This window comes from Nymphalis io, chromosome 22 (assembly GCF_905147045.1).
Source record: "Nymphalis io chromosome 22, ilAglIoxx1.1, whole genome shotgun sequence".
Lineage (NCBI taxonomy): Eukaryota > Metazoa > Arthropoda > Insecta > Lepidoptera > Nymphalidae > Nymphalis > Nymphalis io.
In genome coordinates, this window is record NC_065909.1 from 9,213,403 (window position 1) to 9,227,311 (window position 13,909).

General features: G+C 33.8%; 1 protein-coding gene across 1 annotated transcript in view; it reads right to left on the bottom strand.

The window, feature by feature from the left end:
• LOC126777159 (inactive dipeptidyl peptidase 10) overlaps positions 1–13,909 on the bottom strand; it is a 184,045-nt gene that overhangs the window by 92,634 nt on the left and 77,502 nt on the right. The window contains exon 2 of the mRNA XM_050500092.1: positions 13,064–13,271. Coding sequence (XP_050356049.1) covers positions 13,064–13,271 — 208 coding nt within the window. The remainder of the gene's footprint in view (positions 1–13,063; positions 13,272–13,909) is intronic.

Here is a 13,909-nt window from a genome sequence, read left to right on the forward strand (position 1 = left end):
GAATCTATTTATTACAACTACACACACTCTTATTAATTTAAATACTACTAATATTTACTGGACATTATAAAACAAATATCCCGTTATTCATAACATTTTAAGGTAGCGTCGTAATCGGATAACAATTATATAAGTTAAAATTTACGATAATGCTCGATTAAAACTTCTAATTGCTAGGCTGCGTAGGCTTTGTTCGTAATGAGCCAAGTTTCAAAGAATATTGTTACGGTAATTAAACTTTGTGTAAAACTATCTGAGGTATTATTATCCTGAAAGAATATTTACTGGGTAGTTTTCTGCGCAAGCCCGTCTCCCGCCCACTCATCAGATATTCTACCACAAAACAGCAGTACTTGGTATTATTGCGTTCCGGTTTGAATGGTGAGTGAGCCAGTGTTACTACAGGCATTTGGACAATGGTACACCAGTTGGTAGATAATTGCCTTTCACGCCGAAGGTTGTGGGTTCGATTTCCACCCAGGACAGACATTTGTGTGCATGAACATGTCTGTTTGTCCTGAATTTGGGTGTAATTATCTATGTAAGTATGTATTTACAAAAGGAAAGTAGTAATGTAGTATATCAGTTGTCTGGTTTCAGAGTACACGCTCTGCTTAGTTTGGGATCAGATGGCCGTGTGTGAATATGTCCCTGGATATTATATATTACTATTTTTATTATTTCTATGAGCGGTGGTGACTGCTTAAAATCAGGTGGCCCATTTGCCCGTCCGCCTACCTATAATTTAATTTTTAATTTTAATTTATTATAATATCAACACCAACAAGAAGTAAACTAATAAATACAATTGAGTCTTTAAACATGACGTTATACAAATCAAGTGTCTCCTAAATTATAGGTGTTACAAAATATGTCAACATTTCGAGTTAACAAAAAAATAAAAATTTTAAAAATCAAAATATTTATAACAAATAGAAAAGACATTAACAATTAAATTATTATAAAATTATCACTTGATTGGTATAAAATAAAATAAAATATAAATATCTGAGAACATTTAAAATTTTTGAATCTTAATTATTGATTAAAAGCAAACAAAACTAAGAGGTGCATTTATACATAAAGAAAAAGACGTTAAAAACAAAAATTTATGCATTTTTTTTGTACATTATTATTGAGAAAAAAAAAGATATTTTTTTACGAAACTGATTCAAATCATCATTAAAAATATCAATTATATGAGCTTTGTTTGACACTTTCTTATTGTTAATCATATTATTGAGCGTTTTGTAGATATTATTAAAATCGATGATTAGTCGTAGATTAGATAGATAGATTAGATTAGGGGCGCTACTCTCCAATGAACAGGTTCATTGGAGAGTAGCGCCCCTGTCGGGAGTGAGTAAGTTTTTCAACAAAGGGAGTATGCACAGATGGTCCAGTGGCCTTTTTAGGAGCACGAATCATAATTTTAGAAAGGACGTAACTACAGTCGATTGTTTCGTTCAATAACTTATATAGAAAAATGTTATCGAGGACGCGTCTACGATCGTAAAGAGAAAGAAGCTGAAAATGTGAGCGTCTATCTTCGTAACTTGGCAGCTTTTTAGCTAAATTTTGCCTAAGATAAATGCCATAAGAAACTTTTTTGTACACTTTCAAGTCTATTCTTGCAAATATCGTAATGAGGATTCCATACAATGCTACCGTATTCTAAAATACTGCGAACTAAAGCAGTGTATAAAGTAATTTTAGTCTGAGATTTAATCTGACAAAATCCAAAGCCTTGAAAGCCTTAGTTACTATAGTGTCCACATGAAGATGAAATCGCAGTTTAGAGTCTAAAATTATGCCTAACTCACCCTCATTGTCCACCTCTGCAAGCAAATGTCCGTTGATGGTGTACGACCTAACGAGAGTGGTTTTTTTCCTACTGAACCGTATAACAAAACATTTTTCTGTGTTTAAGCTCATGTCGTTGACGTGACACCATGAGACCAAACTATTTAAATCTCTTTGCAGAAGTATGGCAACTGAAACAGTGGATACAGGTCTAAACAACTTGAGATCGTCAGCAAATAAATAGCATTTAGTATATACTATATAGTGAGCCATAACATATAATATATATATATATATGTTATGGCTCACTCAATACACTGGGAACAAATAACAATGCAATAGGAAGTATAAGTGTTGGTGGGTAGATATAGTGAAACTTTTAAAAAGGTGAAAAAATATGATAAAATGGGTTGTTCATGATTCAGCTATGTAGTTACTTACACTAAGCTAAGCACATTTGAAGTTTTATCTAAATATTATTAATGATTTTTTTTCAACTTTGTTCGTATTTAGTTCCGAGGGAAAAGTTAAGCGTTGTGTAACTTTTAGTGCTTATTATGAATTTACGGCTGGATTATGGCACTGAGTAAAACTCAGATTTTTTAGGTTCAGATTCTAGAAACAAAAGAACAGAATTTTTATATAGTAATAAAATAGTATGTTTTATTGTATCATTGGTTTTAAGGATCATTTTTCTAATTTAAACTCATCTAGCGACTAGAAAAAATGAGAAGTACGATTAGCCAAATATTAATTAGTTATATATTTTATTTAATAACATTAATTTCTTTATTATTTTATATAAGTATATAAATTATGAATATAATATGGTCCAAGTCATTCAGAATGAAAATGAAATGAAATGACATCGCGATATTCGGGTTTATCAATCTTGTCCAATACTCTCTGTGTTTGGTCAAATAATAAACCTTTATTATACCCCTGTGAGGTCCGGACATCACTATAGATAGACTATACAACAACAACGAGCGTTTCTTATCAAACGGACACTCTTTGGATATGAGCCAAGGGCAGTGTGACCTTCAGTTTTATTATTCTGAGGTCTATTGGTGTGTCTCTTTCGTCATTGCGAGCTATGTTCAGAACTGTGGTGGGGAATTTGATTCGCTTGGGTACCCATTTACTTTCTGGAATAAAAGCGACCTCTTTGGATACAATATGGTTTATCCAATAAACCATAGACCGAGTTAATCTCAGTTCAATATTAAAATTTGAACAAGCATTAGATCTTTTTAAATAAATCAGTATTTATAATTAATTTGAAATTGAAATAAATTATAAGACGATTATTACACAATATAAAAATGATATAAAATGCACAGTCGTATAGTACATAGCAGACTATATACAACATCATACGAACACGACTATCTACTACGCGATATAGATACATATATATTATTTTTAACTAACTAGTGATAGGGCTTTGTGCAAGCTCGTCTGGGTAGGTACCACCCACTCATCAGATATCTTACCGCAAAACAGCAGTACTTAATATTGTTGTGTTCCGGTTTGAAGGGTGAGTGAGCAAGTGTAATTGCAGGGACAAGGGACGTAACATCACAGTTCCCAATGTTGGTGGCGCATTGGCGATGTAAGCGATGGTTAACATTTCTTACAATGTCGATATCTATTGGAATTGGTGAGCACTTACTCTCAAAACACTCGCCCATCTAACTATTCTATAAAAAAAATATATGGAAGACAGCTCCTGTCTTGAAGGTTCCAATGTTATATTGATTCGGAAAAAATATACTTTATTTAGTGTAGGGCTTTGTGCAAGCACATCTTGGTCCGACTTATCAGATATTCTACCTCCACACTGCAGTGCTTTCAACTGTTGTGTTCCAATTTCAAGGGTGAGTGAGCCAGTGTAACCACAAGTCCAAGAGGCGATGTAAAGAAAGGTTAATATTCCATTTATCTATTTTATATATTATTTTGATGTATATAAAATGCATATATTTTTATTCTTAATTAGTATATTTTGGTATATTTAAACACGAGAGCAATACAATTGTAATATTTAACTTTGATTTCATTATTTTGAATCTTTTGTTGGAATAGAAGTTTATATTAGCAAACTTTTGTAGTTCTTCCTTTAATTAGTTCCATCGAACCATTGTTACAAGGTCTTTGTTGCTTTGAAGTTCTGAGATGAAACGATAACGTGGTTTTGAAATGATTCTATAATTCTTTTATTAAGAAACTTCAGTAGAAATCAGTTATGAGATTTGTTATTTGGATATTTAAAGGATGTTTTTTTGGTTCATAATATCATCATCATTATCAACATTCACAGAATTCTTTAACCCAACGCCGGGTATAGACCTCTCTCGGTCCAATCTAAATATTATATAACAGTAACAGTACAGTAACAGCCTTTTAATGTCCCACTGCTGGGCTAAGGCCTCCTCTCCCTTTTGAGGAGAAGGTTTGGAGCTTATTCTACCACGCTGCTCCATTGCGGGTTGGTAGAGTACACATGTGACAGAATTTCAATGAAATTAGACACATGCAGGTTTCCTCACGATGTTTTCCTTCACCGTCAAGCACGAGATAAATTATAAACACAAATTAAGCACATGAAAATTCAGTGGTGCTTGCCCGGGTTTGAACCCACGATCATCGGTTAAGATTCACGCGTTCTAACCACTAGGCCATCTCGACTTATATAAATGGGACCAGAATACAAGGTTCCATACATCCAAAAGGAAAGCCTAGCGTTTGGATATCTAACATTTTTTTCTAAAAAATGTACCTGAACAGTTCTATTACCCTACGGGTAAAAAGCCCATGAAAAGCAGCAGTTGAACGATCTATGTATTCTTTATAATATATTTATACAATATATAATGTATGTTTAGTTGACTGAATTTAAATATACTTGTACATATATTTAAATTCAGACAAAGCTGGAGCACATAACTATAGTGCTCATACAAGTAATCAACTTTGTCTTTGATGTTCAAACGCATTCTTGCAACGACATGCCTTATTGAAACGTTGAGAACTTCACAAGACAGTTTATATTTAATATTCCCGCTCAAATATTTACAAGAGTTTTGTAAAGTTAAAGTGATAATACAAGCTGTAGTTAAATTATACAGTAAAAGAAAATGTAACGGGTGGGACACGTAAGTTCTAACGATATAAGCGGAATGAAATACCGATTCGCGCAAAACACGAGAGTCACTAAATCGTAAATAATAAATTCTTTCTTCAATTCTAAATTCATTTGTGCGGCGCCTAAAGGCAGAAAAAAAAAAACAGATTTCACCCGTACGTCCCTTATAAGCCTCTCCTGTGCCCGATAAATTTTCTATGCTTTTTCGATTTAAAATGACCGGCAATATTGTATTTATATAATTTTTCATGTTACACATGTTTTACAAATCATTCTGAAGAATATAAGATAGTTATTTTAAAAATATGATTAATACAATATTAATAAAAAGCGCTGTAAATTTTTTTGCGTAGTCGTCTCGTCTCAACAGCTAGGTAGTGACTGACTTAACAATAAATATTTATATTAGGTATGGTCGGGATTTCGCGGAAATAAAATGAAGTAAGAGCCGAGAGTTTTGTATTGTTACAAAAATAAAACGAAAAGATTACAAAGAAATCACTAAAGGCAGCCCATTATTATCTATATTAATTATTCAATACGTGCATATGTAAAAAATTAAACAATAGATGATATTATTGATGTTTTTTTACTTATAATAAAATACAACCCTTGAAAATGCTTAACATGTAGCTACAGGTATCAGTAACAGCCTGTTAATGTCCCACTGCTGGGCTAAGGCCTCCTCTCCCTTTTTGGGGAGAAGGTTTGGAGCTTATTCCACCAAGCTGCTCCAATGCGGGTTGGTAGAATACACATGTGGCAGAATTTAAATGAAATTAGACACATGCAGGTTTCCTCACGATGTTTTCCTTCACCGTCAAGCACAAGATGAATTATGAACACTAATTAAGCACATGAAAATTTGCCCGGTTTTGAACCCACAATCATCGGATAAGATTCACGCATTCTAACCACTAAGCCATCTCGGCTTTACTTAGGCTTTAGATATACTGTTAACATTAACACGTTGATGATTTTCTCCTATCAAAAATAGCTCAACGTCGTCAAGGAGTTTAGCCTGTTATCCAGTTAACCCTAATTAGCTTCTCTTAGATAACAAATGTTTATGTTTTTCCATTTATATAAGACTTGTTTTCTTCGTTCCTTTGATATATCAACTATACTTGAACTAATTCGATTAATTAATTGCTCATTGAATAACGTTTTAGGCTATTCATATATTATAACGCAAGTTCATCAAGATCCAACAAAATGAGAAGTTTTTAGTCAATATTTTTAATAAAAATCTTTGTGTTATTTAAAAACGAACCATTCAATACATATTGTAGATGCCCTATTCTTAAGTTAGCAATACACTTTATACCACTGACATACTCAAGTTATTATGTCGAAACGTTGCTTTTTGATGGTGTTATAAATGATGCATGGGTTGTTCTCATTAATGGTAATCATAGCATAATAAATAGGGAAATTATCAATGGATATTTTAGCTATAATTATATTATTTAATGTCGAATGCAAATATTGTTTTTTAACTCATTTCAATTCATTTATGTTTTTCAATGAATTTTTTATCATTTGCCTATTGCCAACATCGATAATAATAATTTGTATTCGTAAATAAACCTTAATTTCAGAGATTTTAATGCAAAAGCAATAAGGGTGATATTACTTTGTCTGTTACGTATTTCAAATTACAACGGGTCGAGTTGAAGTAAGTTTCAACAAGTTCTGGAGCGATCATTTCTCTTTTTCTGCTGAATATTCACGTCTCTTTGATTTGAATTCGGTTTTTCTCTTTATTGGGGGATATTTCAAAATACATTCGTTGTACAAAGTGCGACCGGCGTTTATTGATTAAAAAGATATGAAAGTATATGTATATAAGCTATCATATTTTCTTCTGACCGGTGATTGGCCCACTGCGCAGGAGATATTATTGAGAACAAGAGTGTGTGCAAATATAGTACATTTTTTTTAACTTTATATACAATGTTTTTTTTTATCTCTTTTTGCCTAACACCAAAATACGTAATATAAAATTAAGTTTTCTTAGTGGTCTTTTAGTTTCCTTTTCAGTTTTTTTTTTGGATGTCTATAAGGCAAGGACGAGGATTTGCGGTAGAATATCTACCGCTAATCTATGAGTGGGTGGTACCTACCCAGGCGAGCTTGCGCAAAGCTCTACCACCAGTACCACTTGGAGATGTAATAGATGATAATTATGATGCCAATGTCTATGAGCGGTGGTGATACCTTGCCACTAGGTGGTACATTTGCAGGTTCGCCTACCTATGATACTTTAAAAAATATTGACGAATTGATGATCAGTACATAAACAACATACGTCTGTTGATGGTCATTGTATCATACATACATAACAGTAATAGCATATTAATGTCTTACTGCTGGCCTAAGGCTTTCTCTCCCTTTTGAGGAGAAGGTTTGAAGCTTATTCCATCACTCTGCTCCAATGCGGGTTGGTGGAATACACATGTGACAGAATTTCAGTGAAATTAGACACATGCAGGTTTCCTTACGAAGTTTTCCATCACCGTCAAGCAGGAGATGAATTATGAACACAGATTAAGCACATGAAAATTCAATGGTGATTGTCCGTGTTTGAACACACGATCATCGGTTAAGATTCACGCGTTCTACCCACTAGGCCGTCTCGGCTATCGATATAAATACATACTTAAATCATTTTCTCATACAGTCAATGGTATTTCCGTTGCCAATAATAAGCCAGTATAATAATTAGAGAATCAAGGTGGTATTGTATGTATGTGTCATCTCATTCAAAGGCGAAACTCAAAGGCATTTGTCAAAATTAATTAAAATTAACGCATTCAATACTCACGTAGTTATATTCCAATTATATTGTAAGGAGATATTTACTTCTCACACAAATGGGTAGTGTGGTAAGTGTCTTAATGCAGGGTTGTCTAAAAAAGATCATTACTTGAGTGATAAGACCGTCCCTTGCATGCATCATATTACAGTCCGCAATTATGTTTATATAGCATGACTATTCTTAAGCTTTTGTTTTTTTTTATTTGCATTTGTATTTTTTTTCCTTGTTCATCATCATATCAGCCGAAAGACGTCCACTGCTGGACAAAGGCCTCCCTCAAGGATTTCCACGTTGGCCGATCTTGCGCTGCCCGCATCCAACGGCTTCCCGCGACTCGTTCGAAGTCGTCGGTCCACCTTGTAGGGCAGGCCCCACGCTGCGTCTTCCGGTTCGTGGTCGCCACTCGAGAATCTTTCTGCCCCAGCGGCCGTCGGTTCTGCGAGCAATGTGCCCCGCCCACTGCCACTTAAATTTAGCAATTCTTCGGGCCATGTCGGTTACTTTGGTTCGCCTGCGGATTTCATCATTTCTGATTCGATCTCGCAGAAAAACTCCGAGCATAGCCCTCTCCATTGCCCTTTGAGTGAACTTGAGCCTTCTTATGAGGCCCATTGTGAGCGACCACGTCACGTTTTTTTTTCCTTGTTAGTGTGCAATAAAGTTATTTAATAATAATGATGGGTTTTCGTAATGCGGTTTCCCTGTAAATAAATGTTACCGCATATTTTTGGTAAACTACATGGACTTTGTAGAAGTCACCTCGACAATTAAATATGAAAAGATACATTTTAAAACCAATTAAAATCACAAACGGCTATCGACTTATTCTCCTTCGAAGGGGACATTAGACTGAGGGGAGATTTTTACGTTATTTGTAAGCATTTAGGACAGCTATAAATAATTTTTGGCTACATTTGTTTCCTCTCCCGGCTTAACGGATAGGTTTGCGGTTTTACTAATTTGGGTCTTTTAGAGGATCGAGTTCAATGTATTGTGCTTCGTATTCTCTACGATTTTTCTTTGAATATTTTTTTTTATATCAGAATTGTTTTTCATTATGTAAAAGGACTTTTCTAAAAAGTGAAATCATGTTATGATTATCTTGGTTATTGGTATTGAAGGTTTCAGTGAGCTTTAGAAAGGGTATGATGTCGTAATTTCCCACTGTTGGGCCAATATATTCTCTCTTACAACAATTTTGTTTTTATATTTAGGTTTACTTGGTGGTACGGTTTTGTGTACGCGTCTGGGTAGGTACCATCCACCGGATATTCTATCACCAAACCGCAGTACTCAGTACTATTGTGTTTCGGTAGGAAGGGTAAGTGACGAAGTTTAATTACAGGCAAAAATGACATAATATCTTTGTTTCCAACATTGGCGCTTTGGCGTTATAATAATGTTTAATATTTCTGACAGCGCCAATGTCTATGGGCCGTCAACTTACCATCAGGACTTATTTCATCATATTGTTGAATTTCGATTATATATGTAGCCGGATTCCATCCGATAGAAGCAGGTTATCTAATTACTCCTGTTATTTTATTTCTGCATCATAACTGTTAACGATAAAGCATGTAACTCCAGGGAGTAAATTTATTAACAATGCGGTTTTCTTTTATGATAAAAATAAAAGATAATACTTTTTTTCCTCAAAGCGAAACTGAATTTAATTTAATAGAGTACTCCTTTTGAGAATTTCTCGTCGATATTAATAATTGCAAGAAAATTTCTTTCATCTCGACTAGTGCGCTACAGGAGGGTTGTCGTTTGTAGCAAAGACTGTCCATTGACATATAATAGACAAATAAGAAGATATGAAAAATTCCAAAAGTATTTCAAAACAATGTACGTGTCGCGTCGCATGTAGTTTTCATCTAAAACCGACACAGCACCGTAAACCTCATTTAGTTGCTTTGCACCTAGCGAATGCCTTACATATAATTGTAAAATATTATAAATTCCGAATTGTTCAAAATGTTTTTTTTTTAATAGAACAATCAATAATAATAATAATGTCCTCCAGACCGATTTCGGCCACTGCGGCCAATCTCAATAGAGATTAGTCAACTACGCAGGAGATATTATAGTGCACAAGTGTGTGCGCAAACACCACCTATATTTCCACGCTCTATTCCCTAACTCTCATAATCCGATGGGACACCTATCCGACACGACCGGAAAGAGTTCAGGCGCAGGACCAAACGGCTTTACGCACTTTCCGAGGCATGGGAGTGTACACATTTCCGACTTCCAGACTCCAGGCTACTACTGAAAATTTTCTGACAGAACAACCCAATAACTTTATACTGGCCCGACCTGGGAATTAAATCGAGGACCTCCGGGTTTGCGGCTTTACGTCAAGCCACTAGACCAACGAGGCAGCCAAGAACAAAAGAACAATCAATGTACATACTAACACAAATGTCGTTTTTTATCGCCAGTTAATAAGGAATTTAAACTACCGTTCCGTTTTAAAAAAAAAAAAAATATTTTATTTTACTTACTGAAGCGTATCGGTATATTCTTAAAGTCACTAGTTATTTCCCGCATTGGAGCAGCGTGGTGGAATAAGCTCCAAACCTTCTCCTCAAAAAGAGGAGAGGAGGCCTTTAGCCCAGCAGTGGGACATTCACAGGCTGTTACGGTTACGGTCATTACCATCCCAATCTAATCATTTTTATCTACTAACACTCATAACAAAACTTATAAAATTAATTTAATATTATAATTAAATTATACATTTAAGTATAATTTAATTGTAATACACATTTAATTAATTGTTATTATATAAAATTAATTATTTATTGATCTGAAGCACGGAACAGTCCAATAATATTTATTGGCTGGAGCTGGATTTGTGCGTAAGACATCTATCAAGATGTCTGCGACTATAAAAAAAATCCTTAACTTGATCAACGAGGTAGGTAGTCAATATTTGATCGGCCTGTGTAAGACCTTGTATAATATTTGAAGAAAATACAAATTATAATTTATTTAGGTGTGTTTGTATAGTAGGTTATTATTATATATGACTAAAAGAAATTAACACAAATAAGTTAATTTACGTAAATATAAAATCCACTAAATAATAAATATTATTAGTGTATGTAGATTTTATAGGCAATTTTGAAGTATTTCCTTAAGAACTACGACTAATGAACACCGTAATATTATAAACAGCAAATATCAATTTAAGTTATTAAGCGCGAGTGAGTCGCAGTTACGAGATATTGCATCTATGACAAAGTTAACTAGACGTAATGAGATTTTAAGTACAGGCAAAACATTGTTGTAAAAATAAAAACAAAAAGCGTAAAATTATGTATTTCTTACGGTAACCTTTTTAAAACTTTATAATTTTCAAAAGTTCAATCTAAAGCTTTCAAAAATCTTTTTGCCTTAAAATTCATCAAGTATGCGTCCAATAGCTTTCGAGAATATTGTTCGTGGTTTGGCATCTAAATTAGTATGTAGGTACATAGTTTAAGTCCTCTGGAATCAGTCGTGACGATACACCTGAGATAGACTGACATCGATTCTCTGGAGACCGGTTCTATTGTGGCTCGTTATATCCATTGATATATGGTTCCGTCTCATAACAGGGAAATAATCTCAAGAGTTGGAGCCGCATTGGAAAATGCTGAAGTATAGAAACCGCGCATTGTTATTTGTATTTATCTAAGTTTTTAATGTAAAAAAAAATCTTTGTTAATAAACATTTTCAACTGGAACTAATATAGTACTGGAAAAACTACTTAGGTCTTTGAATTCGATTATATAAGTATCTTAATTCGGAACTATTTAGCGCAGGTAAGGTGTCAATAAGCCGATCATCCCAGGAATCGTTGACGGTGTTATTGATGACTGATCGATCACGTAATGTATGGATTAATTGAAGAGCTGACAAATGGGCTTCGACGATTATTTCATCAATTCAATCGATGACTACGGACGTGATAAATGGATTGACGGCAATACTGGTGCTATTGGTATCAATCATAGACTTCAGTTTATTTAATAAACGTAGTAGTTTATTCCTTAGAGAAGAAATAAAAATAGTACGCTTCGAACAAATAATGAAAATACTTTTAGAGTAAAAAGAAAATTGATGTGAAAAGCAAATGATAATTGAAATAAAAGACGCAAAAGGAAACGAAGATCCCGGAAGTTTCAGAGTAATGGAACGTGTTTTGATACCGTTTTAAAGTTGTTTCATTTGAAAGAAAAAGCATTATGACTCAATGAGCCGTAAAAAATGGCTTAGAGAAAGTATGATCGCAAACTGTAAGCACAATGTCACAAGATAAAAATTTCTATTGTCTTAGTAGTCAATCCTCGATCGTATATGTTCGAAAAGAGGATCTGCGTGTCCGCCTGTCCACGCATCATACAATTCATTATAATATTAGTTTATATTGTAGTTTAAACATAACATATAATTCTGACGGGCCGGTTGGCGTGGTTGGTAGATACTTACCTTTCACGCCGAAGGTTGTGGGTTCGATTCCCACTCAGAACAGACATTTGTGTCCATGAACATGTCTGATTGTCCTGAGTCTGGGTGTAATTATCTATATAAGTATGTATTTACAAAAGAAAAGTAATATATGTAGTATATCAGTTGTCTGGTTTCCACAGTATAAGCTCTGCTTAGTTTGGGATCAGATGGCTGTGTGTGAATAATGTCCCACCATATTATTATTATTTATTATTATTTTATTAAGGGCCTTTCTTATAAATGTTACTTAGCCGCTGTGTAGTTACACATATAACACTTTACCTGACATTATATATTTGACATTCTAAAACAAAAACACAGCTTTGTTTAAATAATCACTCGCTGAACAAAGTTTATAAATAATAATAGGTGTTTTGTGAAAAAAAACACTGTCACCTGAAAGAGATTTAGCCTAAGAAGTAATATTTAACCATATAAAATATAAGAAATTGGAATATGACTTAATATTAATTTAATAATATTGTTATTATTCAATTGGTTTTGTAAATACAGTTATATTAATAACATGATATTATGTTCTATGTATATACTTTTAATTTTTTGTACTCCGTCTCGCTCACCCATGAGCAGCAAGATGCTCATCTCAGTAAATGAGTTCACTCATTTTATAGATTACGTGTTAACTTCCTCATACCGAGTGAGATGAACGACGAGTAAGCGGAATGCAATAAATATCGTTTCAATTCCCTATATGTTTTCTTCATGCTTGTTATTTGTCACTTACATGTACAGTAACTACGTCAGGTATAAGGTAATAAGTAGTTCTTACCTGATAGCCATGTACCATTAAATGGCTTATAATGGTCAGTCAGAACGTCAGCGAGAGTTGGCCTTCTACCACGTCCTCTGCCATCGTCACCAGCTGGAGTCAACAGTGCTATGCTGAATACTATCAATCCCAGCACAGCTGCGATCACCAGTAGTGCTATGAGAATCCCGCGCCAGTTTCGCTGTGTTGGTGTTGCAGCAGCTAGCTCCTGGTGACAAGTAAGATTAAAATTAGTATGATTTTGCTATAATATGTAAAGCTTATTAGCAGCGTTTGGTAGTTTATTTTATAAGTTATTTGATTGCTAAGTTTAGCCAAGGTTCTGTTCCTGGCAGACTGTTCCAGGCAGTGTAATAACAAGTACATTAAGAAAGGCCCTAGAATCTTACTATAACAATATTTATGAGCAAAATGTGGCAGCATACATCAAAACTTAAGCAATGATTTATTTATCTAAACATTAATTAATTTTATCAAATGCTAAGAAGTTAAAATATATAAACATTTATTGTACGTGTTTTTAATTTTTCACTGATACTTTGAATTAATTCCGGTATTTCATAGAAAGTGATATTTTTTTATATTAAACACTAATTATTTATAATGTACTAGTTTCGCCCGAAGTTTTGCTAAAAGTATAAAAAAGTAGACTAAGTCCCCCTTAGAGATTCAAGCTTGCTTCATATCAAACTTCATCAAAATCAGTTCAGTGTTTTAGTCATGAAGTGTAATAGACAGTAACTCGTATTTATAATATTATTGTATGTATAATTATACATAAAAAACTCGTGTAATTTAAAAATTTTAATTTTGCTGAAATAAGTCTGTGATAAAACAACTACATAA